The sequence below is a fragment of the Canis aureus genome, chromosome 16 (genome assembly GCF_053574225.1).
Source record: "Canis aureus isolate CA01 chromosome 16, VMU_Caureus_v.1.0, whole genome shotgun sequence".
Classification (NCBI taxonomy): Eukaryota; Metazoa; Chordata; class Mammalia; order Carnivora; family Canidae; genus Canis; species Canis aureus.
The window spans coordinates 49,245,154-49,262,812 of NC_135626.1; the positions used below are offsets into that span (position 1 = coordinate 49,245,154).

General features: G+C 35.2%; 1 protein-coding gene across 10 annotated transcripts in view; it reads right to left on the reverse strand.

Annotated features, from left to right (window-relative positions):
• TANC2 (tetratricopeptide repeat, ankyrin repeat and coiled-coil containing 2) overlaps positions 1-17,659 on the reverse strand; it is a 369,082-nt gene that overhangs the window by 226,581 nt on the left and 124,842 nt on the right. For 6 of the 10 annotated variants that reach the window (XM_077853860.1, XM_077853862.1, XM_077853865.1 and 3 more), the window contains one exon: positions 3,065-3,247. In XM_077853860.1, coding sequence (XP_077709986.1) covers positions 3,065-3,247 — 183 coding nt within the window. The remainder of the gene's footprint in view (positions 1-3,064; positions 3,248-17,659) is intronic. The other 4 variants (XM_077853866.1, XM_077853869.1, XM_077853868.1 and 1 more) reach the window with 1 other exon arrangement.

The window sequence follows — 17,659 nt, forward strand, 5'->3', positions numbered from 1 at the left end:
CTCTCCTCCATACCTCCCCAGTGCACAGCAACATCCAAATAAGTCAAAGGAACAATGAGGCTTGCCCAACCTTAGGTTTTCCAGTTTCCCTTTATTGCTTAAATCATTTGTAATCTATCTTCTGTAACTTGGAAGAAAAAAGTCTTAATTGAAAAAAAAAAGTCTTAATTGATACACCAAATGAGTCATTATCTATACCTGTGTGAAGGACTAAGAAAAATATGTTAGGAATACGAAAGTTCTATAATAATGATAGGAAAAAGTTAGTTATCCCTTCACTATATCTCAAAAGATTTAACAAAAAAGATTTTTTCTTACCACTCTATTAACTTATTAGAAGTTAAAAAGATTTAAAGATGAAGAACACAGATACAAGGTCAACAAACATAACATACTCTAGTCCCTCATATGCCATTCTTTACATGTTTGCCAATAAGATCTAATTAAAAGGTAAATCAAATCATATTACTTCCCATTCCGGCTCTGCTTAAAATCCTACAGAGTTAGGTTCATTACCATGACCTAAAAACTCTGGTTTCTGTCTGCCTCCTCAACTATTTTCTACTGCTCTTCCCTATGACTTGTTCTGCTGACACCAACCTGCCTTCTTTCCATTCCTTGAACATGCCAATGCCACTTTCTGCTTTAGAACTTTTGTTCTGGCTGTTCCCTCTGCTCAGAAGGCTCTGATCCCAGATCTTCCCACGACTGGCTTCTTTTTTGTTATTCACACCTCTGTTCAAATACCTCCTGTTCTTACTCTCCCTGATGACTCCACAGAAAGAAATCCTACCTCCACTCCACTCTCTCTCCTTCCCATTTACTATTTTATTACCCTCATATTACTTGTCACTATCTAAAATTTTCAACACCCTGTTAAGTATGTCTAGAGCAGTGTTTGGCATATTACAGGTCCTAAACAAATTATCTGCTGAACAATTAAGTGAAAAGCACAGAAAAATAATAAGTAAACTACTTTGACTATAGAAAAGACAGGGTATAAATGTTAGAAAGCCAGAAAGAAAATAGAATAAGATGACTAATCTGGCCCTATTTACTCAGTTTGGTTGGTAATATGAATACAAGGAATATAAGGTAATTGGAAGTTTAAATGCATGGAAATGGGTAAATCAGTAAGTGCAGTCCTAATGGCTGGATTAAATTAATGCATTTTGCTAAAAAAACATTCTCTGGAGGACATTTACTTATGGTCAGCAAATCTTTCTCTATTCAACTTTCTTTTTAGTTCATAACAAAATATAATTGAAAATGGAAAGATAACTCATAAATCTACTAAGTAAGGTTTTAAATTTAAATTTCAAAGTAATTTCATTCTAGGTTAAACCAAAAAATTCCTATCATCTGCTTCACTCGGCAGAAAAATGTCCACAGGAAAATGTTCATGGCATCCTTTTTCAGGAGACAGATTTCTCTCATTCAGAAATTTTACAGTGTATCCTCAATCTTCAAATTCTTAGGCCTTTGACAAAACTATTTGACAGCATGCAAATACTTCAAATATTAAAAAATTAAAACTGAATAGTTCACACATGTAATTAACCAAGTATGCCTCTTATTACCACTTCTCTGTCTCACCTCTGTGATATCAGGCATGTACTTGACTTTGTTATTAAATGTACTTATCTTTTAATAAAGTTCCCTTTTTAAGTTGAAGCTTAAACTGGGATAGGCCAATGGGATAAAAAAAAAAGTGTTATCTTCAAAACTTCGGTGATCCAGTTTATTTCTGCAAGGAAATTGAACTTTTCTTCCTACCTCTTCCGAAGTGTGCTAAATGAAACACATCACTTGATAGCCATCTCATATTTGGTTATTTGTATTTTCACTAATCAATAATATCTTAAGCTGTAAAAGGGAGACATTTCTATGCAAAGAAATTTTATTAAAGTCCAACCACATAAAATTTATCCTATTTTTAGATATCAGAGGGAATAAATATTTCAGTAAAATGTTACTAGGCTATTTTACTGATTTTTATCAAATGACCCAAGAATCAAAATAGACTTTGACTCATTATTTGAAGAAGCCTAAAAACAATAAATATAAGAGGAATGACTTATGTCTTGTAAAACTAAAGAATAAAGAAATACTATTATTTTCATGAGAATTATGAACATTGTAAAATTTTCATTCAAAATTGATACAAAAGTCTAAAAATTCCATTTTCCCTTCTCTCCTGTTTTCTTTTGAATTGTCATATAATAATCAATCCTCCCCCCTGTTCAGCTCAGTGCTAGACATATAGGAAACAGTTAATGTATCCTTTGAGAATGACTTAGTTTCTCACCTCTAATCACTCATAATCCACCAATATTCAGTCAACTTAATGACACCAGATATATACTGGTAATGTTAAAAGAAACTTAAGAAAGCGACCCAGGCTTATATATTTTCACATGTAAGTATCATTCAACACATTAAAATTTCTTCTCTGAAAAAGCTTTAAAGGACAAAAGTTCATTTAATAATTAAGACACAGTTTCACACCTAATCACTTGATCTGAATGGGTAACATATATCATGAGATCATACTAAAGTCAATGCAATCCACAACTTATGAATTATATTAGGTATCCTAAGAAGTTGGAGGAATGTACAATGGGAGAGGAAAGTATCTAAATCAACTTTTAGAAATAGATATGAAATAGATTAGGATTAAAAAGAGAATACATGACTGATGAACTCTGAAGCTCTTATTCTCTTAAAATTACAATATCTTCATCTGTTAATCTGACATGAACAAGCTGATAAATGAAATCAGAACAACAGTGTATTCTGGCAAAACTAGAAGTTTCCTGAAAGCCTAGAAAAATATGTCCACAACAGATGGATCACTTAGGAAATAAATACATCAATCTGTCAAACGGAGTACTATTTTAATTCCCTGAATTAAAATCAGTAGGAGTTCCACTTTCCAAGAGTCTGTGACACTAGGAAGGCCAAAGCAGAAAAACCTAAAGATGCATATAAACATATCTGATATGACCTAAAGTGGCATGTTAGGTTTCCTGTTAAACATACTAAATTTAGGTAAAGTCCTTACCAGTTAACTTCTTCACAGGTTGGAGCCGAACACTGATAGACTGATGTGTGAGTAAGGGGGAGGATGGAAGAGAGCGAGACATGCCCTCCATAATCCGAATGTGCTGCATACCTTCACTCACGGGAAGTGGTGGAACGGCGTAGTCTGGCTCAAAAGCACAGTCGCTTTCTGTGGAGATGCCACCTGTTAAAATAGAAAGGGACAGAACAAAAGAGCTGGTCAGAAAAGATTCTTCCTACTCTGTTAAAATTTACCTTTTAACATGGTTCAGAACAGCATATATCCATGTTAAATTTCACTGTAAAAAGTCAAATAAGGTATTTTTCAACACCTACATTCATTTCTGTACTTATTGGACACTCAACACCAGGTTTAGCACTAGGAAATTAAATCTGGGTAAAAAAAGGTTCTTCCTGGTCAGGGGCCGACTGCCTCATGAACGACAGTCCAATAAAGAAAAAATTATGGGGGTGCCTGGGTAGCTCACTCAGTTAAGTGTCTGTCCTCAGCTCGACTCATGTTATCAGGGGTCCTGGGATAGAGCCCCACATCATCAGGTACCCTACTCAGCAGGGAGCCTGCTTCTCCCTCTACCCCTCCTCCCCGCTCATGTGCACGTGTGCGCCTGGGCTCTGTCAAATAAATAAATAAAATATTTTTTAAAAAATTATGGTACAATGCAGTAAGTGTTACAATTAGAGCACTGGTTTTCAGTTTTTTCCTTGATAAGAAACATGAAAGAAGATATTCACTTGCTTGATAATCCAATATGTGCAATTGCTAGTAGGATCAATGTAACTCTATTTCTTACCCCTTCTCAAGAAAGTATGTGAAAATACAAGTAGGTAACACTGACATTATTATATGGTGATTTTTAAATCTGCTTTAAGACCTTAAAAAAATTAAGTTATATGCTGTTCATTTCTACTTATACACTGCTGACTTCTACTTCCAATAATGGCAGGTTACACACTTCAAACCAACTTTTCCCTAAGAAAAACTAGAACAACATATATGTTTTAAAATCTTTCTGAAGGCACTAAAAAGTTAATAGCATGATGAAGGATTATAAAGTTAAAAAAGGGCAGCCTGGGTGGCTCAGCGGTTTGGCGCCGTCTGCAGCCCAGAACGTGATCCTGGAGACCCAGGATCGAGTCCCATGTTGGGCTCCCTGCAAAGAGCCCGCTTCTCCCTCTGCCTGTGTCTCTGCCTCTCTCTCTCTCTCTCTCTCTGTCTCTGTCTCTCATGAATAAATAAATAAAATCTTAAAAAAAAAAAGAATTAGGGATCCCTGGGTGACGCAGCGGTTTAGCGCCTGCCTTTGGCCCAGGGCACGATCCTGGAGACTAGGGATCGAATCCCACGTCGGGCTCCCGGTGCATGGAGCCTGCTTCTCCCTCTGCCTGTGTCTCTGCCTCTCTCTCTCTCTCTCTCTCTCTCTGTGACTATCATAAAAAACAAACAAACAAAAACTTAAAAAAATACTTTAAAAAAAAAGAATTAAAAAAAATAGTTAAAAGAAAAGGCTGAAGCCTGGCATTTGGGGTTACTTTTTACTTAGTGGCATGAGAGGCTAAGAAGGTATTGACAGTTTTAAAGAACTGAAAGGATAAATAATGAAATGTAGAAATAAACAAGATGCAGAAGGGAAGCTGGTAAAACTCCAACACTTTTGTTTAGAAGCCCAAAGGGCTACACTCTAGGAGTATGAACCAAAGCTAGTCTGGTCTTTTACAGGAATAAAGCTCAGTTCCAAATGTCTACCACAAAATTAAATTAAGGCAATCCTGGATTGCTAATGCCTGCCAAAAACTAACACAAATCTTCTTAGAGGGACACAATATCATAGTCTCAAATTACTTTCACAATTTTTCATACACAATATCTAGCCCTTAATTAACAAAAACAAAGAGGTAAAATGATATGAATAAAGTAAACCAGAAAGACCACTTAAAAGAAATAGTCTCACAAGGAATAGAGATTACAGAGCAATCTATGCCTCATGGCATAGAATTTAGAATAGTATACTTAACATCAGAAAGATTAAAATAATTTGAAATAAATTTAACCAAGCAGGTGAAAGATCGGCACAGTGAAAACTGTAAGACTGAAAACTAAGAAAAAGAAACTGAAGAATAAGTGGAAAGATATCCCAAGTTCATGGACTAGAAGAATTAATATTGTTAAAATGTCCATACAACCCAAAGTCATCTATACGTTCAATGGAACCCCATCAAGATTCCAAGGGCATTTTTTATAAAAGTAGAAAAAAGCAATTCTAAAATGTATATGAAATCACGAAAGACCCTAAAACACCATAGCAATTCTGAGAAAAAAAAAAGAAGGCATCAAACTTCCTAATTTCAAAGTATATTACAAAGCTATAGTAATCAAAAGAGTTTGATGGTAGCATAAAAACAGACACACAGAACAAGAGAACAGAATAGAAAGCTTAGAAATAAACCCACATATATATAGTCAACTAGTCTTTGACAAGGGCACCAAGGATACATAATAGGGAAATGATAGTCTCTTCAATAAATAGTGCCAGGAAAACTGAATAGTCACATGCAAAAGAATGAAATTGGATCTCTACCTTACACTATCCACAAAAATCAACTGAAAAATGGGTTAAACACTTAAAACATAAGACCTGTTACCATAAAACTCCTAGATGAAAACATAGGAGAAAAACTCCCTGAAACCAGACTTGGCAATGATTTTTTTGAATTTGATACCAAAAGCAGAGATAACAAAAGCAAAAATAAGCAGGTGAGGGGCAGCCTGGGTGGCTCAGCGGTTTAGCGCCACCTTCAGCCCAGGGTGTGATCCTGGAGACCAGGGATTGAGTCCCATGTCGGGCTCCCTGCATGGAGCCTGCTTCTCCCTCTGCCTGTGTCTCTGCCTCTCTCTCTCTCTCTCTCTCTCTCTCTCTTTCTCTCTCTGTGTGTGTCTCTCATGAATAAATAAATAAAATCTTAAAAAAAAATAAGCAGGTGAGACTACATCAAACCAAAAGGTTCTGTACAGCAAAGTAAACTACCAGCAAAATGAAAAAGCAACCTATGGAATTGGAGAAAATATTTGCAAACCATACATCCTTAGGGATTAATATCCAAAAATACATAAGGAACTCATCCTCAGTAGAACCCCCCCCCCCAATAATAATCTAATTATAAAAAAGGCAAAAACCCTGAATGAGTATTTTCTAAGGAAGAGATATAAATAGCCAACAGGTACATAAAAAGGTGTTCAACATCACTAACCATCAGGGAACTGCAAATCAAAACCACTATGAAATATCACCTCACACCTTTGAGAGGACAGCTATTATCAAAAATCAAAAGATAACAAGTGTGGGCAATGATGTGGAGAAAAGGGATCCCTTGTACACTGTTAGTAACAACGTAAACTGTACACGCCATTATGTGAAAGAGCATGGAGGATCCTCAAAAAATTAAAAACAGAACTACTATATGATAAGCAATCCTACTTCAGAGTACATATCAAAAGGAAATAAAACTATCATCCCAAAAAGATATTTGCACTCCCATGCTCACTGATGCATTATTCACAGTAGCCATGATTTGGAAACAACCTCAGTGTCTGTCAACAGGTAGAAAAGAATATGTGATTTTACACACAAACACACATACACACAAATAAATGTTATTTGGCCATAAAAGAGAAGGAAATCCTGCTACTTATAACAACATGGATGAATTTGGAAAACATTATGCTAAGTCAACTAAGTCAGACACAGAAAAACAAATACTGTATAATCTCAGTTATATGTAGAATCTAAAAAACAAAGTCAAATTCATTGTAAAGAGAGGTGAGTGATGGTTACCTGGGCTAGGGGGAGAGGGAAAAAAAGAGATGCTCTTCAGTAATTAGATAAATAAGTTCTGGAGATCTAATGTACAGCATGATGACTACAGCTAACAATAATAATACACTATATACTTGAAATTTCCTAAGTGAGTAGATCTCAAGTGTTCTCTCACACACGTACAAAATGGGTAATTGTGTGAAGTGATGGATAATTAGTGTGATGGTGGTAATCAGTTCACAATATATACATTTATCAAAATGACATGTTATATACCTTAAATACATACAATTCGTATTTGTTAATCATACTTCAATAAACCTGGGGGAAAAGAGCAGAAAATTTTAAAAAGCAAGCATATGGTCTTCCCTGAAATGATGATAATGTGGTCTACACTGAGAAGTAAAATTAAAGCAGTGTCTCACTTCAGGTTCCCAATTGTGTTACAGTTGTAATTTCATCATATGCAATTTCAGCTCATTTTAAAAACTACTGTGGTATATCATTCATTATAACATAACTAGTATCTGATTAATGGCAACTTATGCAGCTCTTTCTATAGTATTTCTATAGATGATACATATAGAATTATTGGGCCAAAGTGCTGAGAGTTTCTACTGAGAAATACTGACTAAATGCTGTATTAAGTCTGTGTAGAGGCACCTGGGTGGCTCTGTTGGTTGAGTGGCCAACTCTTAGTTTCAGCTCATTTCATGATCTCACGGCTCATGAGATAGAGCCCAATGCGGGACTCCGTGCTCAATGGGCAGTCTACATGAAGACTCTGCCCTCCCACCACTCATTTGATCTCTCTCACTCTCCCTTTCAAATAAATAAATAAATCTTAAAAAAAAAAAAGTCTGTTCATGTTGCATATTAAAAAAAGCAGGGGAATAGTATGCTTAGTACTTGGAGAAAATAAAAGTTTAGAATTCTAGCAAAGAATTAAAACTATGGAAATAAAAACTCAACAGATTAATTGAAAAGCAGATTAGACAGAAATTGGGGCACCTGTGTGACTCAGTGATTGAGTGTCTGCCTTTGGCTCAGTGTGTTTTCCCGGGGTCCTGAGATTGACGCCCACATCAGGTTCCTTGAGGGAAGCCTGCTTCTCTCTCTGCCTATGTCTCTGCCTTTCTCTGTGTGTCTCTCATAAATAAATAAAATCTTTAAAAAAAAAGAAAAAGAAAAACAGATTAGACAGATATGAAGAGATAATTAGTAAACTGGAAGGTAAAGTTTGTGCATCAAAAGACATTGTATCAAGAGTGTGAATGGGGGCCTGGGTGGCTCATTCAGTTAAGGGTCTGCCTTTAGCTCAGGTCATGATCTCAGGGTTCTGAAATCAAGCCCCACACCAACAGGCTCCCCCTGCTCAGCAGGGGAGTCTGCTTCTCCCTCTGCCCCTTCCCCCAGCTTGTGTATGCATGCATGCACACGTGCTCTTGCTCTCTTGCTCTCTCTCTCTCAAAAAAAAAAAAAAAAAAAGTGTGAAAAGACAATGCCTAGAATGGCAGAAAATATGTGCAAATCACATATCTGAAAAGAGTCTAGAATCCAGACTATATAAAGAACTCCTACAACTCAAGAACAAAATGACAATGCAATTTAAAAATAGGCAAAAGATATGAATAGACATTTCTCCAAAGATATAAAAATGAACAACAAGCACATGAAAAGGTATTCAGCACCATTAATCATTATGGAAATGTAAATCAAAGTCACTATGAGCTATCACTTTACACCCAGTAGGTTAGTTGTTTTAAAAAAGAAAACAGACAACAAAAAAGTGTTTGTGAGGATGTAAAGAAGTTAGAATCCTAATACATTGCTGGTGGGAATATAAAATGGTACAATTGCTGTGTAAAACAGTGTGCTGTTCCTCAAAAAGTTAAACACAGAATAACCAGCCATCCCACTATTGTGTGTACCCAGAGAAATGAAAACAAGTTTTCAAGCAAAAACCTGAACATGAATACTCATAGCAGCATTATTCACAATATCTAAAATGTCATGAACAGGTGAATGGATAAACAAAATGTAGCATATTTATATGATCGAATATTGTTTAGCAATAAAAAGCAAGGCCTGATTCATGCTACCATATTGATAAACCTTGAAAACACTACGTTTAAGTGAAAAGAAAAAAAAAATAGCCACGAAAGGTCACATGTAAGATTCCATTTATATGAAATGTTCAGAACAGGCAAATATAGAGAAAAGGTAGACTAACAATTGCCAGGGACTACAAGAAGAAGGAACGAAAAGTGACTGCTTACAAGTTACAGGATTTACTTTTGGTGTGATGAATGCAGTAATGGTTGTACAACATTATAAATGTATTAAAAGCCACTGAATTATACATTTTTTAATGATGAATCTTACTCAATAAAATTTATGCAGATATTTACCATCTACTCACATATTTATTAAAACCAGAAGCCAAAAAAAAAAAAAAAAACAAAAAACCGGAAGCCTAGTAAATCATTGTTAATTTCTTCCTGACACATCCCTTTCCCAACAGATGCATTAGAAGTTCTGCAGATTATCAATATAAATAGATTTCAAATCAGCTATGCTTTTTCCATTTCTCCTACCATTACCAGAGTCTAAATCACTATTATTTTCCCCTAAACTTCTCTTGGTAGAAATACAGAATTTATTCCTTATCCTTGGAGCTTAGAAATTTTACCAAGATTTTCCTTTCTTCTTCTCATTAGTCTCTGGGTCCTTTCGTTTACTATGTTGACTAATTCTTCTCTGTCAACTGTCCTTTTTTTCTTTCTCTGGAACTATGATCAGATGGATATTGCATCTCTTAGACATATTTTTCAAGTCTCTTTCATAATTTCTAATCTTTGGTCATTCTTGAATAGACTCAAAACTGATTTATATGGAACTACGGTATTTTATAGGTTTACAAACAAAGAGCCATTAATATAATTTCCTACCTGAGGAATCCTTTTGTTGAGAAAAATCAGCATTAGATTTTTTAAAAGCAATATATCTAGAAGAATGCATTTGATTTAGTGAAGCTTCCTTCTTCACTTGTTCCAATATTAAAACTTGGCTGATAATTTTAGAATCTAATAATACTCCTTAAGGAATAATACTGCAATTAGCCCAGTCTGGATGTCCTAGTTTACTTTTCTGCTTAAAAATATTTTCTTCCATCTTCTCTGTCCTATAAATTGTGTTTGAACTCATTGTAGCTATAGAGAAAAAAACTAAAAATATATATTTCAAGTAAAGAAAAGTATTGGTAAGCATTTACAGAATTTGGCTATATGAGCCAGTTTTTCTTGAGTAACTAGCAACCCCAAAACTCTCAGCAGTTTACATTTACTTTTCTCATGAGTCTGCAGATTCACCATAGGTCAGCTGATCTAAGCTGGGCTATAAGGTTCAGAACTACTCTGATGAGTCTTCAATATTGGGCCTAGTCACTAAAAAGGCAGTGAGTATGTGGGGCTGCTCTTATGGTAGATCACAAGAGTGTAAGTGGCCAAGTCAAACCAGAGGAACAGATTTAAGACCTCTGTTCACTGATATTCTAATTGGCCCACTTCAGTGGGAACTACTGAAAAGTGCACAGCAAAAGGAATGGATATCTAATTTTGTAACAGGAATAAAGTGGAATTGGGAGTCCAATTTACCAAGCATGTAGGATATTTACTGGTATTCCAAATTATTCACCTTCATCCTCTACTTTTTTTTTTCCTACCACTTTTCCTGCTTCATTCAACCAAATAAAAGTTACTGAAATAATGTGATGAAAATACGGCAGAATAAAATAAACTGCTAAAAAAATTCAGTTATGTTGGATACCTGGTGATTAAATGTTCAAAAGCTGAACTAAGAAAGCACAAGGATATCAAGTAGGTGGACACTAAAGAAGTGTGAGGAGTAATTATAATTCAATAAAAATTTCAGTCGCTATTAAGTCTTATATTTAATATGGATGATTAATAGATATTAAAGTTCAAGTTAATAATAAATTCTTTAGCCAAATGCAGTATTTATACTACAGAACAGCCTTTTAATTTTTCAAGTTACATGAATAACCACAAATAAAACTTACAAATCAAAACCTCTAGCATGATATTTCATTGAACTATACATATGATTTGTGAATTTTTCAGTTTACATATTATACTTTTATAAATGTTTATCTTTAAAAAGCACAGTGAAAAAATAGCCCCTATTTACATGTTTTAGAAACAAAGGGTGTTTGCCTAAGTTACTTCAAACATCCTTCTTTTAACTCAAAGCTTATAATCACTCTGCAACTTGGCAATATTCTCACAACAGATCCATACATTAGGCAGAAAACCAGCATAAAGAAATACAATAACTAGAACAGGATCATGTAGTCAGACACCATGATTGCCTCTAGAGAATTCTAAAGAATCTACAAACACACACACACACACACACAAACCTGCTAGAATAAAATAAGTGGGTTAGGCAAATTCAAAGGCTAAAGAGTCAAAGTACAAAAAAGCAAGTGTATTTGTACATTCTAGCAGTAAGCACTTGGAAAATAAAAAATTTAAAAACCATAGCATCAAAATAGCATCATTAGAAACAATGAAATTAATCAGGAATGAATCTGACAAAATAAATACACAGACAGTATTTATATGATAAAAGCTGTAAAACACTGATGAAAAATCAAAGACTAAAATGGAGAGATATAATGTGTTCATGGATCTCAAGATTCCTATCATTATGATGGCAATTCTCCTCAAAGTGATCTATAGGTTTGAAGCAACTCCAATGAAAATCCAGCAGGCAGTATTTTGGTGAAAATCAACAAGCCGATTTTACTTTTTTAAATTATTTATTTATTTATTTTAAAGATTTTAAGTAATCTCTACACCCAACATGGGGCTTGAACTCACAACCCCAAGATTAAGAGTCACATGCTCTACCAACTGAGCCAGCTATGCACTTGATTTTAAACTTTGTGTGTAAAATTTTTTAAAAACTAAGACAAAACAATTTTGAACAAGGAAAAGCAAACTTTGAAGTCTCATAGTACCTAATTTCAAGATTAACTGTAAAACTATAGTAATCCAGAGGATGTAGTACTGACAAAAGAATGGACACAAAATCAATGGAACAGACTACAAAGTCCAGAAAAAGACTCATGCAAATATAGTCAACATTTTTTTTTTTTTAAGAGAGGGAGAGGTAAAGACAGAGTCCCAAGCAGGCTCTCTATGCCCAGTGTAGAGCCCAAAACAGAGCTCAATCTAATATCCTGAGATCACGACCTGAGCTAAAATCAAGAGTCAGACAATTAACTGACTGAGCCACCCAGGCACCCCAGTCAACTAAATTTTGACAAAAGTGTATGGGCAATCCAATGTTTAAAGGATACTCCTTTCAACAGAAAGCTTTGGAACAACTGGCTATCCATATGCAAAAAACAAACTTAGACCTAAACCTTTACTATGTACAAAAATCAGGTTGAAATGGATCATAGACCTTATTGTAAAACCGAAAACTATAAAACTTCTAGAAGAAATGATAAGAGAAAATCTGGGTGAACTTGTGTCAAGGAAAGATTTATATAAAAAGAACTGGTAAATTGGAATTTATACATATTTAAAATTTCTACTCTTCAAAAAGACACTGTTACAAAATGAATAAAAATAGTACCAACTGAGAGAATACATTTGCAAAACACATATATGATAAAGGACTGGTATTTAGAATGTACGTAAAACTTTTTTTTTTAAGATTTTATTTATTCATGAGAAATACACAGAGAGAGGCAGAGACATAGGCAGAGGAGGAAGCAGGCTCCTTGCAGGGAGCCTGATGTAGGACTTGATCCTGCACTCCAGGATCACAGCCTGAGCCAAAATCAGACGCTCAACTGCTGAGCCACCCAGGCATCCCTAAGTAGAACTCTTTTAACTCACAACCAGAAACTACTCCAATTTAAAAAGTTGGAAAAGATTTGAACAGACATTTCATCAAGTAAGAGATATGGATATCTAATAAACACATGAGAAGATACTCAACATCACTAATCATTAGGGAAATGCAAATTAGAGATGTCACCTAGCGGAATGGCTAAAATTAAAAACAAAATGCTGACAAATCAAGTGCTGGGAAGAATGAACTATAACACTTATATACTGGTGGTGAAAAGATAAAATGGTATATAATGCTGGGAAACATTCTGGTAGCTTAAATATAAACTTACCATACAACCCAGGAATCCAATACCTAGAAATCTACCCAAAAGAAAAGAAGACACATTGACCCTACCCACACACCATCACCACACAAGCACACAAATAGCAGACTTATTCATAATCTCCAAAAACTGGAAACTACCCATATGTCCATCAACTAGTGAATGGATAAACAAATTATAGGATATTCTACAAATGAACATTATTCAGCAATAAAATACATATGTAAAATGAAAAAAGAAACCCAAAAAATAGATGAATCGAAAGATGAATGGATAAAGAAGATGTGGTTTATGTATACAATGGAATATTACTCAGCTATTAGAAATGACAAATACCCACTATTTGCTTCAACGTGGATGGAACTGGAGAGTATTATGCTGAGTGAAGTCAGTCGGAGAAGGACAAACATTATATGTTCTCATTCATTTGGGGAATATAAATAATAGTGAAAGGGAATATAAGGGAAGGGAGAAGAAATGTGTGGGAAATATCAGAAAGGGAGACAGAACGTAAAGACTGCTAACTCTGGGAAACGAACTAGGGGTGGTGGAAGGGGAGGAGGGCGGAGGTGGGAGTGAATGGGTGACGGGCACTGGGGGTTATTCTGTATGTTGGTAAATTGAACACCAATAAAAAATAAATTTAAAAAAATCCAAAGCATTAAAATATAAGAAGTCAGGAGTCAAAAGGATACACACTGTATGGTTTCATTTATAGAATATTTTGAAAATTCTACAGTAACAGGAAGCAGATCAATAGCTGACAGGGATTGGGGTAGAGGAAAGGGATTGGCTACAAAAGGGTATGATAGAACTTTTACATGATGGTGGAAATGAGCTATATTTGATTTTAGTGATAGTTACATGACCATATGTTTGCAAAAATTCATGGTATTGTAAATTTAAGAGGGGCAAATTTTATTACATATAAATTAAACTTCAATAAGCTGACTTAAAAAAACCCTATAGTACTTTGTGATAATATACTGACTGTATATAGTTATAAGTTATAAACTTTTCTGATTGCATGCTTTATTTCACTAAAGACTATTTTTCAAAAGTATACAGAAAAAATAACATAGGTGATAAACTAGCCCCTACAACACTTATAGACATATAAAAGATTATATACATAATAACAATGCATAATTTGTCAAAGGGCTTTCATATACTTTCTACAACAAAGGGATTTGGCCTAAACTACTCCTAAGGACCTTTCAAGGCAAGATTTATATCACTGTGAGTCTCAATATTTTCACATGTTCGTGTATTAATCAGAAAGGAGATACAGGAAATTTAATAACTAATACAGAATCATGTAGTCAATTAGCAAACAATTAGAACTCAAAATCCTGACCAGAGTTATAAGCCCCACCCCCAAATCTGGCCCCACCTACTTAATTTTCTGATGCCATCATTTTCCACTCCTCCCCCCAGTTGACAATGCTTCAGTCAACTGGCCTTCCAATTCCTTGCTCTGGCCAAATTTATTCTCAACTTCAGGCCTCTGCCTGTTTCTTTTGCCCAAATTGCTGAGTCCCAGTACTTCTGCAAAGCTGGCTTTCCTTTGTCTGAAAGATCCTAGCTTAAATATTCCCTCCTCAGAGAGGTCTATCAGGACTAACCCTAAAGTTACCATTCACTTTTTCTCCCACTTCTCATTCTATATCACACAATCCTATTTTATTTTCTTGATAGCACTTAGCATGACCTGAAATTATCTGGCTATTTGTCTCACTCCTCTAGAATGAAAGCATCATAACAGTAGAAATGTTCTTTGCCTTATTTATTGTTCCTGCCCTTTGGCCTGGTTGAGACCTGTGTACTAGGATCACCCTTGGGTGGCATACCTGACTCAGGCTCCCAGTTTTCGGTGGGTCCCAGTCTGGCCCTTCCATCTGCCTGGGGTACTCTGCCCTAAGGTTTCTTGTCAATTTCTTCTTCTTACTGTTCTGATCTTAGTACAGAAAGAACATCTCTCCATACAGAGGCTTTACTGCACTGACTAGAATCCACAGACACAGTTGAAGAAAAGCAGTGATAGCAGACATCAGAAGGAAAGCTTTCAGCTTTTCACTACACTGCATAAATGAGATGCAAATAGAAGGGAATCTTAATGAGATAAACTCTCTGAATGTAGTCTATGTGGAAAAGCCTTCAGAAGGAGCACTAATCTTATTGTGCAGGAGAAATCATAAAGGAAAAACAAATCATGAATGTAAGAATTCTAAGAAAGCCTCCAGTAATCATTATTTTCTTCAGAGACATGGGAGAATTAAAATGAAGAGAAACTCTTCAAATAATTTCAGAGTAGAAAAGCATCTGGTCTATAGTCATCTCCAAAATATACATAAGACTTCACGTTGGAGACAAACTTTATTAATGTAAACAGTGTGGAAAATTCTTCAGAAACATCTCTAGTCTAGTGGTGCACAAGAGAATACATACTGGGCGGAAACTCTATAAACAGAAAGACTAGGAGAGAGTTTTCAGCAGGATCACTCATTTTACTTCTTACCAGAGCATTCACACTGGGGAGAAACTCTACAAACACAAATGACAGAGAAAAAGCCTTCAGTAGGAACGGTAAGCTCAGAAGGCCTATGCAAATAGACACAGAAGAGAAACATCATGACTATGATGAATTCAGAAAAGCATTCTATAGAAACTTTAAACTTACTGAACACATGTAAGTACATCCTAGGAAAGTCTATGAATGCAATGGATTGTAAAAAGTTTTTAGAAGTCACTTATGCCATGGGAAAAATGTGAGCACACATATATTAGAGAAGCCTTATATACTCAAAGATCCCTTTTGCCTTTACAGACATAAGAATTCACCCTGGAGAGAAATCCATGAATATATACCCTGTGGGAAAGCCTTCAATCCCAATTTTCCTCTGTTCTATGTAAGAGAATTAATACAAGGAAACAAATCATATGAGTGTTTTACAAGTATCAGTAAGGTTCCAGTTCCAGGAAAGATGGAATAAGCACATTCCACCTTTACTCTTCTACTGAATGTAACTTTAAATCCTTGAAAGAATGCAGAGAGCTCACTTCCAGCTTCCTTAATAGAACTACAGAGCACTTCTCCTCCCCTGTACCTTACCATTACCCTACTATTTACTACAGCTCATTTTACCAAGAGTGTCGTATCTACCTTTCAGCATAAACTTAAAAGGCATGCTAAAAGGCAAAAATATACAATTTGAAGAGACAGAAAATGCATCAAACTAGACCCAGATATGGCAGGGTGCTAGAATTTTCAAACTGTGAATTTAAAAAATGAAATACTTATATGTAATTCTACAAAAATATACAAGAACTATATGAGGAAAACTACAAGAAATCTGATGAAAGGAATTTTAAAAGATCTAAATAGATGGAAAAATATTCCACATTCATGGATAGAATCAATACTGTCAATACTGTCAAAATGTCAGTTTTTCCCAAATTGAGCTGAGTCAAAGCAATCCCAATCAAATCCCAGGAAGTTATTTTTGTTGATATTAGCAAACTGATTCTGAAGTTTAAACGAGAAGGCAAAAGACCCAAAAAGCCAACTCAATATTTGAAGAAGAATAAAGCTAGGGAACAGACATTATTGAACTTCAAAACTTACTATAAAGCTACAGTAATCAGAATGCCTGAGTGGCTCAGTGGTTGAGTGCCTTTGGCTCAGGTCATGATCCTGGGGTCTGGGATCAAGTCCGCATCAGACTCCCCACAGAGAACCTGTTTCTTCCTCTGCCTATGTCTCTGCCTGTGTGTCTCTCATGAATAAATAAAATCTTAAGAAAAAAGAGGGAGAGCTACAGTAATCAAGGCAGTGTCATGGTGGTAAAAGAACAAGTCCATGTAGGAAAATGGAAAGCCCAGAAAGAGACCCACAAAACTACGCTGATCTTTGACAAAGGAACAAAGCCAATACACTGGAGAAAAGATAGTCTTTTCAACAAATGATACTAGGAGATCTAGACATCCACAATTTAAAAAAAAAAAAAAAAAAAAAAACTCTAGACAAAGACCATACACTCATCACAAAAAATTAACCCAAAATGGATTATACACCTAAATGTAGTATGTAAAAATATAAAACTCCTGGAGGATAACACAGAAGAAAAACTAGATGACCTTGGGTATGGCACTGACTTTTTAAGATATAACCCCAAAAACATGATCCATGAAAGACTTAATAAGCTAGACTTCATTAACATTTTAAACTGCAGCTGTACAAAAGACATGTGTAATAAAAGGCCATTATCCAAAATAAATAGATCCAACAAGAAGATGAAAAACATAGTTAAAACAAGGACAAAGGATCTGAATAGACACCTCACTAAAGAAGATATCTAGATGGAAAATAAGCACATGAAAAGATGTTCAACATTATATGTTACTACAAATTAAAACAGGTATCTCTACACATCTACTAAAATAGTCAAAATCCAAAACACTGACACCACCAAATGCTGACATGGATATGGAGAAATAGGAACTCTTATTCAGAGCTGATGGGAATACAAAATGATGCAGCCACTTTGGA